The 14,325-nt window shown below is 40.6% G+C and overlaps 1 protein-coding gene across 5 annotated transcripts in view; it reads left to right on the top strand.

Moving 5' to 3' along the window:
• Psma8 (proteasome 20S subunit alpha 8) overlaps positions 1–9,860 on the top strand; it is a 32,619-nt gene extending 22,759 nt beyond the window's left edge. For all 5 annotated transcript variants that reach the window (XM_027404366.2, XM_035440267.1, XM_027404365.2 and 2 more), the window contains exons 5-7: positions 5,120–5,239; positions 5,437–5,499; positions 8,919–9,860. In XM_027404366.2, coding sequence (XP_027260167.1) covers positions 5,120–5,239; positions 5,437–5,499; positions 8,919–9,011 — 276 coding nt within the window. In that variant the 3' untranslated portion in view covers positions 9,012–9,860. The remainder of the gene's footprint in view (positions 1–5,119; positions 5,240–5,436; positions 5,500–8,918) is intronic.
• Positions 9,861–14,325: the final 4,465 nt, after the last annotated feature.

The following is a 14,325-nucleotide window of genomic DNA, read 5'->3' as shown; positions in this document are numbered from 1 at the left end:
GCTCTGTTGTGGCATTTTGAATTCACTGGAAAAGACCGAAGACAGAATTAATTCAAATTGAGATGAAATGAATTTATTCTTACTGCTGTAGGGTCCAAGGAAACACTGAAGGAAGACCCCAGACTCAAATAGTATGCAAGGACAAAGAGTGTTTAATATTCCAGCATGTATGTGGGGTCAACACCTATACAAAATGGTGACAGCCCTGAGAGTGGCAGGCTGGCTCCTTTTAAGCACAGCTAAAAGGAGTTGCAGGGTCAGCTACGTAATAGATTAAGCAAGCAGCAGTTACATTAGTATATTTCTAACTGGCTGAGGTTTAGTCTTAGCATTTCTGGACACATCTGTACAAGTTTAGGTGAGTGGGGCTGCTGGGTTTGTCCTTGAGACACTGTGAAGCTGACTTAGACCCTCTGTGTTTGTTCTCTCCCTGGATCCTGAATGTAAGGGCATTGAGTATAAATGGCCCTCTGTTGGAAAAGACACCTGTTTTACCCTTCTCACAAAGCTGCAACTTAAATCAGTTGTAAAAAGTTTAGCCCCTTCACTGCTAGCAAAAGGACAGCAGCCTTAGAGTCAAACACCATGCCATGCTGAAGGACTAAAGGAATGGTTTTTAAAAGTGGATACCAAAGGTGTACATTACAATTATCTGTGAGATCCACAGCTGGGAAAGAGAATTGTTTCACTCCCGAGTTGTTTCTCTTTCCCATTGTATAGTAGTTGTATAGGAAGGAAAAGACCATGCCATCCCAGACTCACAGCAATAAGGGAGTTTACAAAAGCAGAAAGCAGATAGTTAATTCCTCATACCAGGAACACCATTATCCTATTTTCATCTCACCTGAAGCCTGCTAGGTCTCACAAACATCCTAGAGCAAAGGTCAACAGCCCCAAAGGGATGCCTGATACCATATTAAGTTTATTTAGCCATCACAGAGGAGTTGTGTATCAGTTATTACACAGGTCTGAGCACTCTGGGGGAAGTGTTACTAATCAGCTGGGATAGAGCAGGCAGTGACACAGTGCCATCAGATTAGGGCTAGCTGTCACACCCCCACAGCCCTGTTACGGGAGGTTTAGTAAATATGGCCTTGCTGGATGAAGTATGTCACGGGGGGGGGGGGTGAGCTTTGAGACTGTGTAAGTCTCATCCTCGTTCCAGTTGGCCCTCTGCTTTGTGCTCCCAGCTTCCTGCTTCTGCTGTCATGCCTGTACTTTGCTGCTGTATTTCCCTCTGTGATAGATTCCAAAAGCTGAAACTGTAATCCCAGATTAATTTCCTTATAAATTGCTATTGGTCCTGCTGTTTGGTCATAGCCACTAAAAATAACCAATACAAAGCCATTCTTGAGATACTTTGGCAAAGAATCTGACTACCTTCTGCCTGTGTCCTTAAAACTGAATTAAAAATATTGGGCTAAATAAATAGATTTCAATACTGCAGAACATTGAATCTGTGCCGCAATTATTACTGATTTCCGTTGTGCAGCTCTACAATGAAAACAAGTGGCAGAAAGACATTGAAAACAGAGAGATGGTGTAGAAGAGCAGCAAGTAGGAAGCTTCGTGTTGCAGGAAGGCATGTGCTGGAGCAGAGGCTGCGATGTTCAGGTCAGCATACTTAAGGAGAGGAGGCCCTCAGCTGAGCATCCAACTTGTGGCAGGAAAAGGAAAGCAGGAAAGCAATACTACACAAAAGCACGTCAGATTCAGGGTTGAGGGTCCATCCCAAGTTGGCAGCGAAACTTGGTAGTGTGTTCCACCTGGTACTAGCTTTTGATGCATGAAAAAAATGCAAGAGTAATGAGTGTTATGGAGTCTCCTTTAATTTCAGAGAGCCTATGGGGCCAATGTGTGGCAGGGCAAGTCCTGGGAGATGTGTTTGTGAGACATTTTCTGATAAACCACTATATACTTTTCCTCTGGGAATCAACTGGTTAATGAAAAATTACAAGAAGGAAATTAGACTTAATATTCACAGCAAGCAGAAGGGGTTGCTTTTAATGTTAAGAGTGTTTGTTATGAACCAAATGTGGTGGCACACACTTTTAACTCCAGCACTGGGGAGGCAGAGGCAGGCAAATGTCTGGGTTCAAGGCCAGCCTGGTTTACAGAGTGAGTTACAGGACAGCCAGGGCTACAAAGAGGAACCCTGTCTTGAACTCTCCTCCCCCAAAAGAGTACATACTTCTGTGGTGATATATTATTTATGATTTATTAAATTTTGCCTGAGGATTCAGAAAGCAAAGTCAGCCACAAACTTAGAGATCAGGCTATGGTGGTACACACCTTTAATCCCAGGACTCAGGATTAAGAAGTAGACAGACAGACAGCTCTGTTAGTTAAAGGCCACACTGAGCTACATGAAATATATCCAGTCCTAAAGAGAAATACTTCATACAAAGATGATCTCTTGGGATCCCATGCCTTTAATTCCAGGACTCGTGAGAGGTATTTAAGAGAGGAACAAGGTTTCAGAGCTGGCATTAATTCTCCAGCCACATTGAGGATAGGAAGGGCTCAGTCTCACAGTGCTGAGGAGAGGCAGCAGTCTGAGGTTTGGTAGAGCCAGGATCGCCTTTCAGTCTGAGGTAGAGTGAGAAGTAGTGCCTGGCTGCCTTGCTCGTCTGATCTTCAGCTTGAAGATACTGCTCTTCCACAGGACCTGAGTTCAATTCCCTGCCCTCATATCAGGTGACAGATCTTTTGGCTTCTGTGGGCACATGTACTCACGTGTATATTCATATACACATACTAATAGATAGTATCTTTTAACAATGTTTCTATCACAGATACTTCTTTGTGAAGTGGATGATGTAATTAATGTAGAAATCCACAGCTCATCACAGTGCTGAGAATAAGTGTCAGTATGACATCTATCACTTTACCCTGAGGCTCAGGGAACATTTCAGGGGCGAGAACAGAAAAATTGTAAGAGCCATAAGTTCCGACCGGAGGGAAACAGTGTCCTCTTTACATGGCAATACTGCTGCATCTGTAAACTTTGAGCTGCTGTGGTTGCCTGTACCAGATCAAGTCAACATTCCAACATGAATTCTAGAGGGGAAGAGTTCATGATCCCCCACACCACACTGAGGAGCTATGACAGACAGTGTGGTTCCCAGTAGGTAAACCATGCTCCAGTGGCTGACCCCACATCCATATCCACAAGTATGTGGGCAGCACAAATTGGAGTCAGTGGATTGTTAGAAAAAAAAAGGACATAAATTTGGGGATGTTAGGGGGTGAAGGTAGATCTGGGAGGCGTTATGGAAAACTGAGGAATTAATATGGTCAAAATACATTGTATGAAATTCTCAAATTATTAACTGCAATATTATTAACAGAGTTGAATGGAAGCAAAGTATTTACAGATACTCCTACTTGTCTTGGAAGGTGCGTTAGTTACTTTTTTGTTACTGTGATAAAGCATCATGACTGAGGCAGTTTGTAGAAGAAAGGATTTACTTGGGCTTTCAGTAATAGAGGGATCTGTCCATCATATGAGGAGGAGCAGGAATTGAGATTATACCCTCAAATGTAAACATGAAGAAGAGGAAGCAAACTGGGAGTAGGTAAGGCCTTATCTCTCAAACCTCCCCAAACATCTCTGCCAACTGGGGACCCAGTGTTCAAATGCATGAGACCATATGGGGTATTTCTGATCCAAACTACCACATATGGCACAATTAGTTTTCATAACAGAGGTGGAAACTGATCCTAAAGGCTTCGAAGTAGTCTGCAGTTCACAGGACAGGTGACAACACAGAATTGTATGGCCCCAAAAGTTAAGTGCCCCATTTTAACCTACACTTCTCTATCCAAGAACTGGTGTTCATAATGTATTTGTTTGGCCATTTTCATGATGATTAAATGAGATAATTTGCCTAAGATACTTAGTGGATTTATATAAATAGTGCTTAGTTTAGTAAATCATCTACATCTTGATCTGTATATTTAGTCTAGATCAGAAGAAATGCTATCTGTATGCTATGTGTAGACATGCAGTCAGGGAAACCTACTTGCCTCTTTCCTTCATTTGGTGAAAACTTATAAAGAATAACTAAAATAATGAATGGACTAGTAGTCCTTTTTGATTATAAAGTCAAAGAAGATAATACATAGTTAGGAGACTGCTAATGTATCCCTGGGTGGCCTTGAACTAACAGAGATCTGTCTGCCTTTATCTCCTGAGTCCTGTGATTAAAGGTACCACCAACTCCTAGTTTCTGGCTGCTACAATCAGTGGTGTGTGCCTGGCTTCTATGGCTTGTGACTGTCTTTGCTTTCTGAATCCTCAGGCAAGCTCTAATATTTCATAAATAATAAATCACCACAGGGTCTCACCATGTAGCTGAAACCACCACTTTGTATGTGTAGCCCAGGATAGCCTTAAATTAAAGATCTTCTTGCCTCAGCTTTCCGAAGATAGATATTGATTGATGTCTCATCTCCGGCTCTCCTCCTTTTCTCTCTCCCTACCTTTTTTTAAAAAAATGGTGTTTTAAAAAGATAGGTTTTTTTTTTTTTGTATCCTTGGCTGTCCTAGAACTCTGTTTTGTAGATCAGGTTGGCCTTGAACTCAATGGAGATTCACCTGCCTCTGTCTCTCAAGTGTTGGGATAAAGACGTGTGCCAGCACTGCCTGGCTCCCCTCTCCCTTTTAACTCCCTGTTTTAACCTTACACGGTTGTGCTCCCCTTGTCTTTAGAGTTTAGTCTTCTCTGTTTAGAAAGAGCTTGGGAACTTAACATTAAGGAAATAGAAAAGATTGTCTAGGTCAAAACATTGGTAATTTGAAGATAAAAGTGATGTCACCATTATGGGTTATTTACACAATAACAAATGAGTCTCTGCCATTTGTCAAATCTTCACTTTGTGATTCTATTATTTATTTATTTATTTATTTATTTAATTTCCAGACAGGGTTTCTCTGTGTAGGCCTGCCTGTCGTGGAACATATTTTTTTATTTTTGTTTTTATTTATGTATTTATTTAGGTTATTAAGTTCACTTTGTGATTCTATTATTGAACACTGGAGTAAACTCAAAAAGCCTGAACATATATGGTAGCAATAAACCCACTTGTATTAATAATTTTGTTTTAATTTTTCAAGGCAAATGCAATAGGCCGGAGTGCTAAAACTGTCCGGGAATTTCTAGAAAAGAATTACACAGAAGATGCTATTTCTAATGACAATGAAGCTATCAAGCTAGCAATAAAAGCGTTGCTAGAAGTAAGTGACCTTGTGAGTTGTGTTCTGAGAATATGCTTTTAGTTTCCTTATCTTGTTTTGTTCATTAAACATAGAGTTTTCAGGGGTAGTATTGAAGAATCAAACCCTGGGCTGCACACACATACCAGGTACACACTACTACTGAGCTGAACTCGAGCCACCTGAAGAAGTTCTGATGTGTGCTTGCTCTATACTAGGTTGTCCAGTCTGGTGGGAAGAACATTGAACTGGCTATCATAAGAAGAGATCAACCTTTGAAGGTAAATTATTGATCAAAGTAGAAAATATTTCTAGCATAGAGTGATAGATGTTAAAGTGCTGTTGGGACCTGTGAATTGCCATTGCAAGCATGATAAATCAGTTGACAGCACAGTGATTTCCTTTTGGGCGGAGTTGCTAATCTCTTATTGCAAGCAGGTGCTTACTTTCTTTGTGAAGACTTAGAAGGAATGAGAGCTCCATATAGATCTACCCATTTAGTATCCATACCTGTAAGTAGGAACCCTTACAGTCTGCCCACTCAGAGAGCAGTTGGTTTTCTTGTTCCCACCGGTATGTAAGATGAACCTCCACTCTTTCTGACCACTGATGTTTTTTATCCCTTGTTCTGAGGGTCTAACCTAGGTCTTGTGCATGGTAAGTGCTGTACCACTGAGCTACACACCTGTCTTGTGTGCTGGTTTTTTCATCTGTTGTCCCTACATTTCACTTGAAAATGCCTTGAGCCTCTTTCACATTTTAATTTTAATCCCTAGTATCATAACCTTTCCATGTTTCTTGGCAACAGTCCTAACATTGCTTGTATGTCTTTGTTCAACCATTATGAGTTACACTCAGAACAACTTGTCAGATCATTATGCTGGAGGACTCAGTGGCTAAAGAGCACTTGTTATGTGCTTTCCTATTGTCCCTGAGGCAGAATTGTTAGCAGTCTAGTTTGTCAATAGTTCTCCATACAGAATGTACGAAACCTCCAAAAACACGGGAAATTGTCCTAGAATATGCTTAAGAAGATCACTTTTATATATGCTTTCCTTTGGGTTTAAGCAAAGTATTTTCAGAAGAAATTTGTGCCAAATTCAGTGCTGTGCAGAACAATAAGGGTGTGTGTTTTACCACTTTTCCAACAGCAGGCACAAGATGATAGGACAGCAGCAAAGTTTCAATAAATAAGAGGAATGGGGACAGGACCTTGGAGTCTTTCCCTGCATAGCCCCACAGAAAAAAACAGTGTAAGCACAGGCTATGGAGATGGGTAGTGGGTTCATCTTTCACCTTTTCTGACAAGGCTTTAGGGGCAGACACACCAAGATCAGAGGGTCCCAGAAGCTACAAAAGTCAGGATTATTTCCTTTCTTTATTTCTTTCTTTCCTTCTTTCTTTCTTTCTTTCTTTTTTTTTTTTTTTTTTTTGGTTTTTTTTTTCGAGACAGGGTTTCTCTGTGTAGCTTTGGAGCCTATCCTGGCACTCACTCTGAAGACCAGGCTGACCTCAAACTCACAGAGATCCGCCTGCCTCTGCCTGTGCTGGGATTAAAGGCGTGTGCCACCAATGCCCGGCTGAAGATTATTTCTTTAGCTATGTCACCTGCATACCTTCTGGGATAGACATACATACACAAGTTATGCATGTACTCTTGATGAGTGGAAGAATGGTACATTTACTGGGAAAAAAAGTTATAGTACAGTTCCATATGTTTCAGGATAGGCTGCATAGTGAGTAGAGCACTTTGAACCTAGTAGGCCAGCTTTAAAATTTTGAGGTGTGCCGGGCAGAGTGGTGGCACACACCTTTAGTCCCAGCACTCAGGAAGCAGAGGCAGGCGGATCTCTGTGAGTATCTCTGTGAGTTTGAGGCCAGCCTGGTCTCCAAAGTGAGTGCTAGGATAGGCTCCAAAGCTACACTGTCTTGAAAAACCAAAAAAAAAAAAAAAACAGAAATTTGAGGTATACGACCTGAGTCTACACTCTAGCATATTAACTTGTTCCCAGAATGACACTGAGCAAATTGCCCCCATCGTTAGTTTTCAGTTTCCTTTATATATAAAATGAGGCTTGTCATTACTCTATCCAAGTATATAGCCTAGCATTCCTGTTGTTGTATAGCCTAGAATTCCTGTCATATCAGCACCAGGGAGGCCAAAGCAGAGGATGACAAGTTCCAGGCAAGCCATGACTGTATAGCAAGTTCTTTTAATCTCAGAGGAGCATGGGACAGGCATAGTTTTAATCCCTGAACTCAGAAGGCAGAGGCAGACAGATCTCTGTGAGTTCAAGGCCAGCCTAGTTCATATAAGTGAGTTCCAAGCCAGTTAGTGAGACCCTGACTCAAACAACAACAACACTATTAGTAAATGAAATAGCATGGGGCAGTAGTGTGCAAATCAGTAGATTCTCACTCATTTCAATGAGTGCCATTAAACAAAAGGGAAAGATAGAATATGTCTACATATGTGTTCTCATACACAGGTAGAAAATAGCAGCATCTGGTTCTTAGCCCCATTGAGCCAGTCTTCTGTAATGCCTAGATAAAGCAGCAAGACCCAAGCAAAAATATAAATCAAAGACAGTTAATATGGGGCAAAAGGGATGATAGTAAAGAAAAGGAAATAAAATGTATTTTATTCAGAAAATTCAGAAAAATAGCTTTAACAAAGCAAAATTGAAAGAAACCTTGGGGCTGGCATAAAGATTAATGATGGTAAGCACGTTCTAGAAGTCATGGACATGATGAAAGAAGGTTGTAACTGCCACCATTGTCGGTGAGGCAAGAGAGGTTAGTCAGAACTGCAAGAGAGCTGAAGAGGGAAGCAGGTCACAGACTCTCCTCCCCCACCCCAGGGAGTCAGTTCTATCCCTTTGACTCCTTTATGAAGGACCAGGTATGGAACACTCAGCTCTCCTGGCCTGGTTTGTGAATGTTTCTGGAACAAGCTGTTTACCCCTTAATTGGAGACTATAAAATTACTGTTAGCTTATGTTAGTTGAGGAGGCTTTAACAGAATTACTATTGACTCAGTGACTTAAACAACAAACACTTACTCTCTCAGCCCTGAAATTCTGACATCAAGTGCTAGCATAGTCCTCTTCTAGTAAGAACTTTCCTCTCATGTCCTCACAGATGTGTGTACACACATGTGCTCATACTGTCTGTCTCTCCTCCCCCCACCCCATAATCTGGGCTGGAACTCCTCTCTTATTTCCTCACATATACTCTAGCACAGGAAGTAGAGACAGGATAGGAAGTGGCAACAGGCTAAAATACTCAAGGACCCTACATTTCAAAGGTTCCATTGCTTTCCAAAACAGCAATACTAGGTTGGCACCAAATACCCAAATACATGATCCTGTGGGGCCTTTTGCACTGTAACCACAGCAGTAGTTAAACTATGTAAGAGCAGCCCACAGTAGGATGAAGATTTACTCAGAAATAAGCCTTGCATCTAAGTGTTGCAGAGTGAAGGTGCATGAATCGGAAGGCTTAATGAAGTGTCTTGCCCTGCCCTGCGGTGATCTGGATGTCACAGACCTGATTTGACCTTATTAGTACAAATGCATTGCTTTGTATTTTTGGAGGCATTTTGTTGCATTTCTGAAGTTACATAATACAGAGCTATATACAGAGAGAAAATACTCAAGTATTGGTATAATTGAAAAATATTTGTGTTTTCTTTTTTCAGATGTTTAGTGCCAAAGAAATTGAATTGCAGGTAACTGAAATAGAAAAAGAAAAGGAGGAAGTAGAGAAGAAAAAATCAAAGAAGCCAAACTAGTTCTTAGGGTGAGCTCTAGGAGTTCCAGTTTTGTGTGGATTAGAATTTCTTCCTGAGGTTTTGGAAGAAACAAATGAGTTGGAACCAACCACTGAGTTTTTCTATCTTCATCTTCAAGAATGTCAGGTTTGACATTGTCTTCAAACATAGGTTCATGTGAAGATTTTCTTTAAAATTCCTCACTCTCACACAAGCCCGAGACTGTACTGTGAAGCATGTCCAGTATGATGCTTTTCTTCATACAAGAAAAGTCTAGAAAAGAAGATGATTTTGAAAGATGGTAATTTTTTGAAGTTTTTTTCTTCTTCGCTGTTAGCTAAGGAGCTTGTCATCTCAAAATAAGTTGACTGCAACACCAAGCTGCATCCCTGGATGAATCGTAAGAACATCAATGTATTGGTGACAAAATCATATGTGCTGACTCAGGAGACTGAGGCAGGAGGATTGCAAGTGTGACAGTGTGATAGGTGCTAAGAATACAGTGACAAGAATAAACTCAGTTTGTTGGCTTTTCTTTTTTAAGACAGGGTTTCATTTAGCACAGGCTGGCATCAAATGCCCTTTGTAGCCAGAGGATGACCTTGAACTCCTGAGTCTCCTGTCTCCACCTCCCAAGTGATTACAGGTGTGGTACTGCCATGTCCTTATTACTATATAGTTGAAAGATGAGCATTAAACCACAATGATTTTCATTTGGGATTATTGTTGTGAAACTCTTTGTGTCTGTCTTCTCTTCTAATTTAGAGGTTCTATAGGAGCTTTAAGGCTTGATTCTAGATCACATTCATCTTTGTTCTGACAGTTTGCCTATGGTATGACTTAATAAATGCTTGTAAAGTTGTTATCTTATGGATTGACTCTTTTAAAGCTGGGCATTGGGAGAAAAAGGTGGACTAATCACCCATCTAATTACTTGTCAAGTGCTCAATTTGTTCATCTCTTTGGCACATAATGGGATGGTCCCAGAGTCAGTGAAAAATTACATACTTGCATACATGCATACACATATATGTATATATGCACACACACATACAAAGTGGATTCTTAAGTCAAAACAGGCCCACTTCCGGGAGTGGGAGACATTATTATATAAAAGTATGTGGTCCTAAGAAAGCTGAAGGCACAGTAGTTTGAAATGGCCTTCATATAGTATTGATACACACTGAGCAAATAGGAAAATTGACAAGATCTGATCCTGGTCCAGAAGAGGTCATAATGCCAAATAGTTGAACTCATTCTTACAAATTTATTAATGCTAAAAGTTTTATTTCTTTTACAACCTGTGAATTTAAAAAGGCTATGTTGCTAGTGGTTTTGGAATTTAAAAGAAATCTTCTATAATAAATGTAGCATAGGATACTAAATTTTTAAAAAGAAAATGAAATACTTTATGAAGAAAAAAGGGGACAAATCAGGAAAAATGTAAGCTACGACAGTTTATTTAAAAGGTAGCAATCTTTCAGGAAGAAGGGGAATGCTGGGCTGGAGAGATGGCTCAGTGGTTAAGAGCACTAACTGCTCTTCTAGAGGTCCTGAGTTCAATTCCCAGCAACCACATGGTGACTCACAACCATCTATAATGAGATCTGGTGCCCTCTTCTGACATGCAGGCAGAACAGTGTATAAGTAATAAAATTAAGGGATATATATATATATATATATATATATATATATATATATATATGTGAAGGGGGAGGCACTGCAGCTCTATGGAAGACTCTCAGAAACAAACGATTGAGAACAGCACTGTGCTTGAATACTTGGTCCCCAGCTAGTGGCCCTGTTTTGGAAGGTTGTGGAATTGTAGGAGGTCAAGCCTTGCTGGAGTAAGGTCTCCCCTTGTGGAATGGCAATGTTTATTCTATGCCATTGTTTATTGGAACTATGTAACTTGGCTTTTATTGTACAGGGTGTCACAGTTAAGAGATCATGAAACTTACAAGATAATCTGCACCTAAACCTTTGAGCAGTGTTGGAACCATGTTTTAGTTAAGGTTTCCATTGTGATGAAACACCATGACTAAAAAGCACAGTTTTGGGCTGTTTTTATGTGTCAACTTAACACAAGTTACAGTCATCAGAGGAAGGAGTCTCTGTTGAGGAAATGCCTCCCTGAGAAACAGCTGTAAGGCATTGTTTCATTTATTGATCAGTGTGGGAGGGCCCAGCCCACTGTGCCATCCCTGGGCTGCTGGTCCTGGGTTCTATAAGAAAGCAGGCTGTGCAAGCCATGGGAAGCAAGCCAGTAAGCAGCTTCTCTCCATGGCCTCTGTATCAGTTCCTGCCTCCAGGATCCTGCCCTGCGTGAGTTCCTGTCCTCACTTCCTTCAGTGATGAACAGCAATGCTGAAGTGTAAGCCAAATAAACCCTTTCCTCCCAACTTTTTCTTTGGTCGTGGTGTTTCATCAAAGCAATAAAAACCCTAAGACAGTATGTATAAGACAGTGCTTGCATTCCCCCACCCTAATAGTATCCAGCTATTGTAAAATACATATTTGTACATGCTTGCTGACTGCACTACCCATTAGAATTCTAAGTTCTGTGTCATTTTGTTTACTGGTAGATGGCCAGTGCCTAGTACATAAGGAGATACTTAGTAAAACCTCAATGAATACTACAAGCCCATTCATTTAGATTAAAACTTGAAAATCGGAAACAGATGCCTCTTCTTTCCAGTCGTTTTGATTAAAAAGTAAAGTAGGTGGGTGAGGATGCATATTCCAGTACTCCAGAGGCAGAGGCAGGTGGATATTTCTGAGTTCAAGGTCAGCTTGGTTTACAAAGCCAGCATTAGGACAACCATGTCTACATAGTGAGACACACTGTCTGAAAACAAACAACAAGAAAAGTAAAATCACTGGCTAATTTTTTTTTTACTCATTGTAGCTTAAGACCATATTTATTAATAATGAGAAAAACAATTGTAAAACATTTTTACGTGCTCTCCAAATGATAAGTATGATGGTTAACCTTGATTGCCATCCTAAGTGGACCAAACAATACCCAGTAAAGCACTTTTCTCAGAGTGTCTTAGAGGGTGTTTCTCACTGTGAATGTCACCATCCACTAGGCTGGGAATCTGAATGGAACCATCCCATGCCAGGTCCCCTGTTTCTGAGCAAGGGGGTGTGGAATCATACACCATCTTCAGCCTCAGTTATAGGCCAACAGCAACAATGCAGAGCTTCCTAATTTCAGCCTTGGACTGGGGCTGTATTATTTGTCATCCCCATCCCCCTATCCCCACTTTTATATTTATTGTATGTGTGTGAGTGTTTTCCTACATGGCTCTATATGCACTACATTTGTGCCTGGTGCCAGTGGAAGTCATAGAAGGCGTAAGTTCCCCTAGAATTAGACTTACAGATATCTATGGGTGTTGGGAACCCAGATCAGGTCCTTTACAAGAGCAGTAAGTGCTGACCATATCTCCAGACCCTGACCACCCTTTTTGAGGCTTTCATCTTATATTGAGCAGCTTTGGCTGACTGACTGACTGTCCAGCATGCAGACAGACATTGCAGCCCTTCAGCTTCCAATAGTTTTGTTTCTCTGTAAAATCCTTGGTGATACATTTATATAGTGAACTATAGGTCTTGTCTTTGAGCTGTATATAAACATGGGAATGATTGTACATTAACATTTCCCATGCTGCACTAGCAGTTCAGGGACAGTTCAAGGCCCCCTAATCCAGGCATGGTTCTGGAATTTTCATGACTGTGCTGTTTCACTATGCCAGTTTGAATTGTGATATTTTGTTTCTAAAAAAGATTCACTTGGGTGGTGTACAATAAGGATACAGGAAATAAAGGCTGTGCTGGGTGGAGGGTGGGGTGGAGGAGTTGTGCTCTGTAGGCGGAGTCCAGAACTGGGAACAGCAGCAGCATTTTACATCTTAACAAGTAGCAGATCCAGACATGAAAATGCAAGGCTTTTTTTGATATATTTTCTTAAAGATTTTCATTTTGTGTGTATGTCTCTGCACCATATGTGCAGTCCTCCTGGAGTCTGGAAGAAGGTGTGAAAAACTGTGAAGACTTGACAGTTGAACCTGGGGTCCTCTGGAAGAGCAGCCCATGTGCCTAACTATTGACCCACCTCTCCAGCCCAGCCTTTTGGATCTTAACAATGGTGTTGTTTGTAACAATAATAGGATAGGCCACTATACATTCATTTTGCTATCTGACCTTCTCAGTTTCATTTTCTTTAACTTCTTTTGCCAAAACATGGTTTTATTTAAAAAAAAAAAGGTAAGTCAGTAAAAATGATAAGACTTTTCAATTCTCGGTGTAATAAATGAGAAGAACACATCACAGTAAGAAGACAAGTTTGAAGAGAAGCATTTGTATAATTGTTTGAATTCTCTGTTGGGTTAAGTACTTTTTAATGAACCATTTTGTATTCAGAAGACCCACTGAAAGACAAGCTATTATTTTCTGTCTTGAATATTTGGCAGACATTTTCTCAGAAACAACAATGATGAATTGTCTCTTCAAGGAGAACAGCTAACCTTGCTTATTAGCAATGACTAAAATTTCAAGAAAGTGTGGGTCTAGTGATGCTGGCTGGTAGTCTCAGCAGCTATCCAGTAGGCCGAGATAGGAAAGATTCCCAAGTGTAAGGCCTATATGGACTACACAGTGAGTTCAAGGCCAGCCTAATTAACTCTGCAAGACCTGTCTGAAGAAGTAAGGGAGATGGGGGTGTACCTCCATTGGCAGAGTGCTTGCTTTGTGTGCATGAAGTCCTGGGTTAGTCCCCAGCATTGAATTACAATAAATGGCACAGTGGCACAGGTTTCTATTCTTACATTGTGAGGTGGAGGCAAGAAGATAGAAATTCAAGGTCATCCTCAGCTACACATCTAGTTTCACACACACAGTGTGTGTGTGTGTGTGTGTGTGTGTTTGGGCTGGAGAGATGGCTTAGCAGTTAAGAGCATTGGTCATTCTCCCAAAGTGCCTGGGTTGGATTCACAGCGCCCACATAGTAGCTCACAACAGTCTGTAACTCCAGCTTCAGGGGATCCAACATCCTCTTCTGGCCTATATGATACTAGGCATTCATGTGATGCAGAGACATACATATATGCAGGCAAAACACCCATACACATAATATATATCACATAATACATACATGGTTGTATATGCTGTATTATATATGTTACACATACAATATATAAGATTATATATCCTGTATATATGTAAGATTTCAAGCAAAAAGTAGAACTTTATAAATGTACATACATACATTGAAATTGTCAGCTTTGGCTAGTCTTCTGAATTCTAGTCAGCAACTCCTTTTCATGGCAAG

The sequence above is a fragment of the Cricetulus griseus genome, chromosome 2 (assembly GCF_003668045.3).
Source record: "Cricetulus griseus strain 17A/GY chromosome 2, alternate assembly CriGri-PICRH-1.0, whole genome shotgun sequence".
NCBI classification, from domain to species: Eukaryota; Metazoa; Chordata; class Mammalia; order Rodentia; family Cricetidae; genus Cricetulus; species Cricetulus griseus.
Note: the sequence above shows the minus strand (reverse complement) of the source record. Positions and strands in the feature narration are given on the sequence as shown.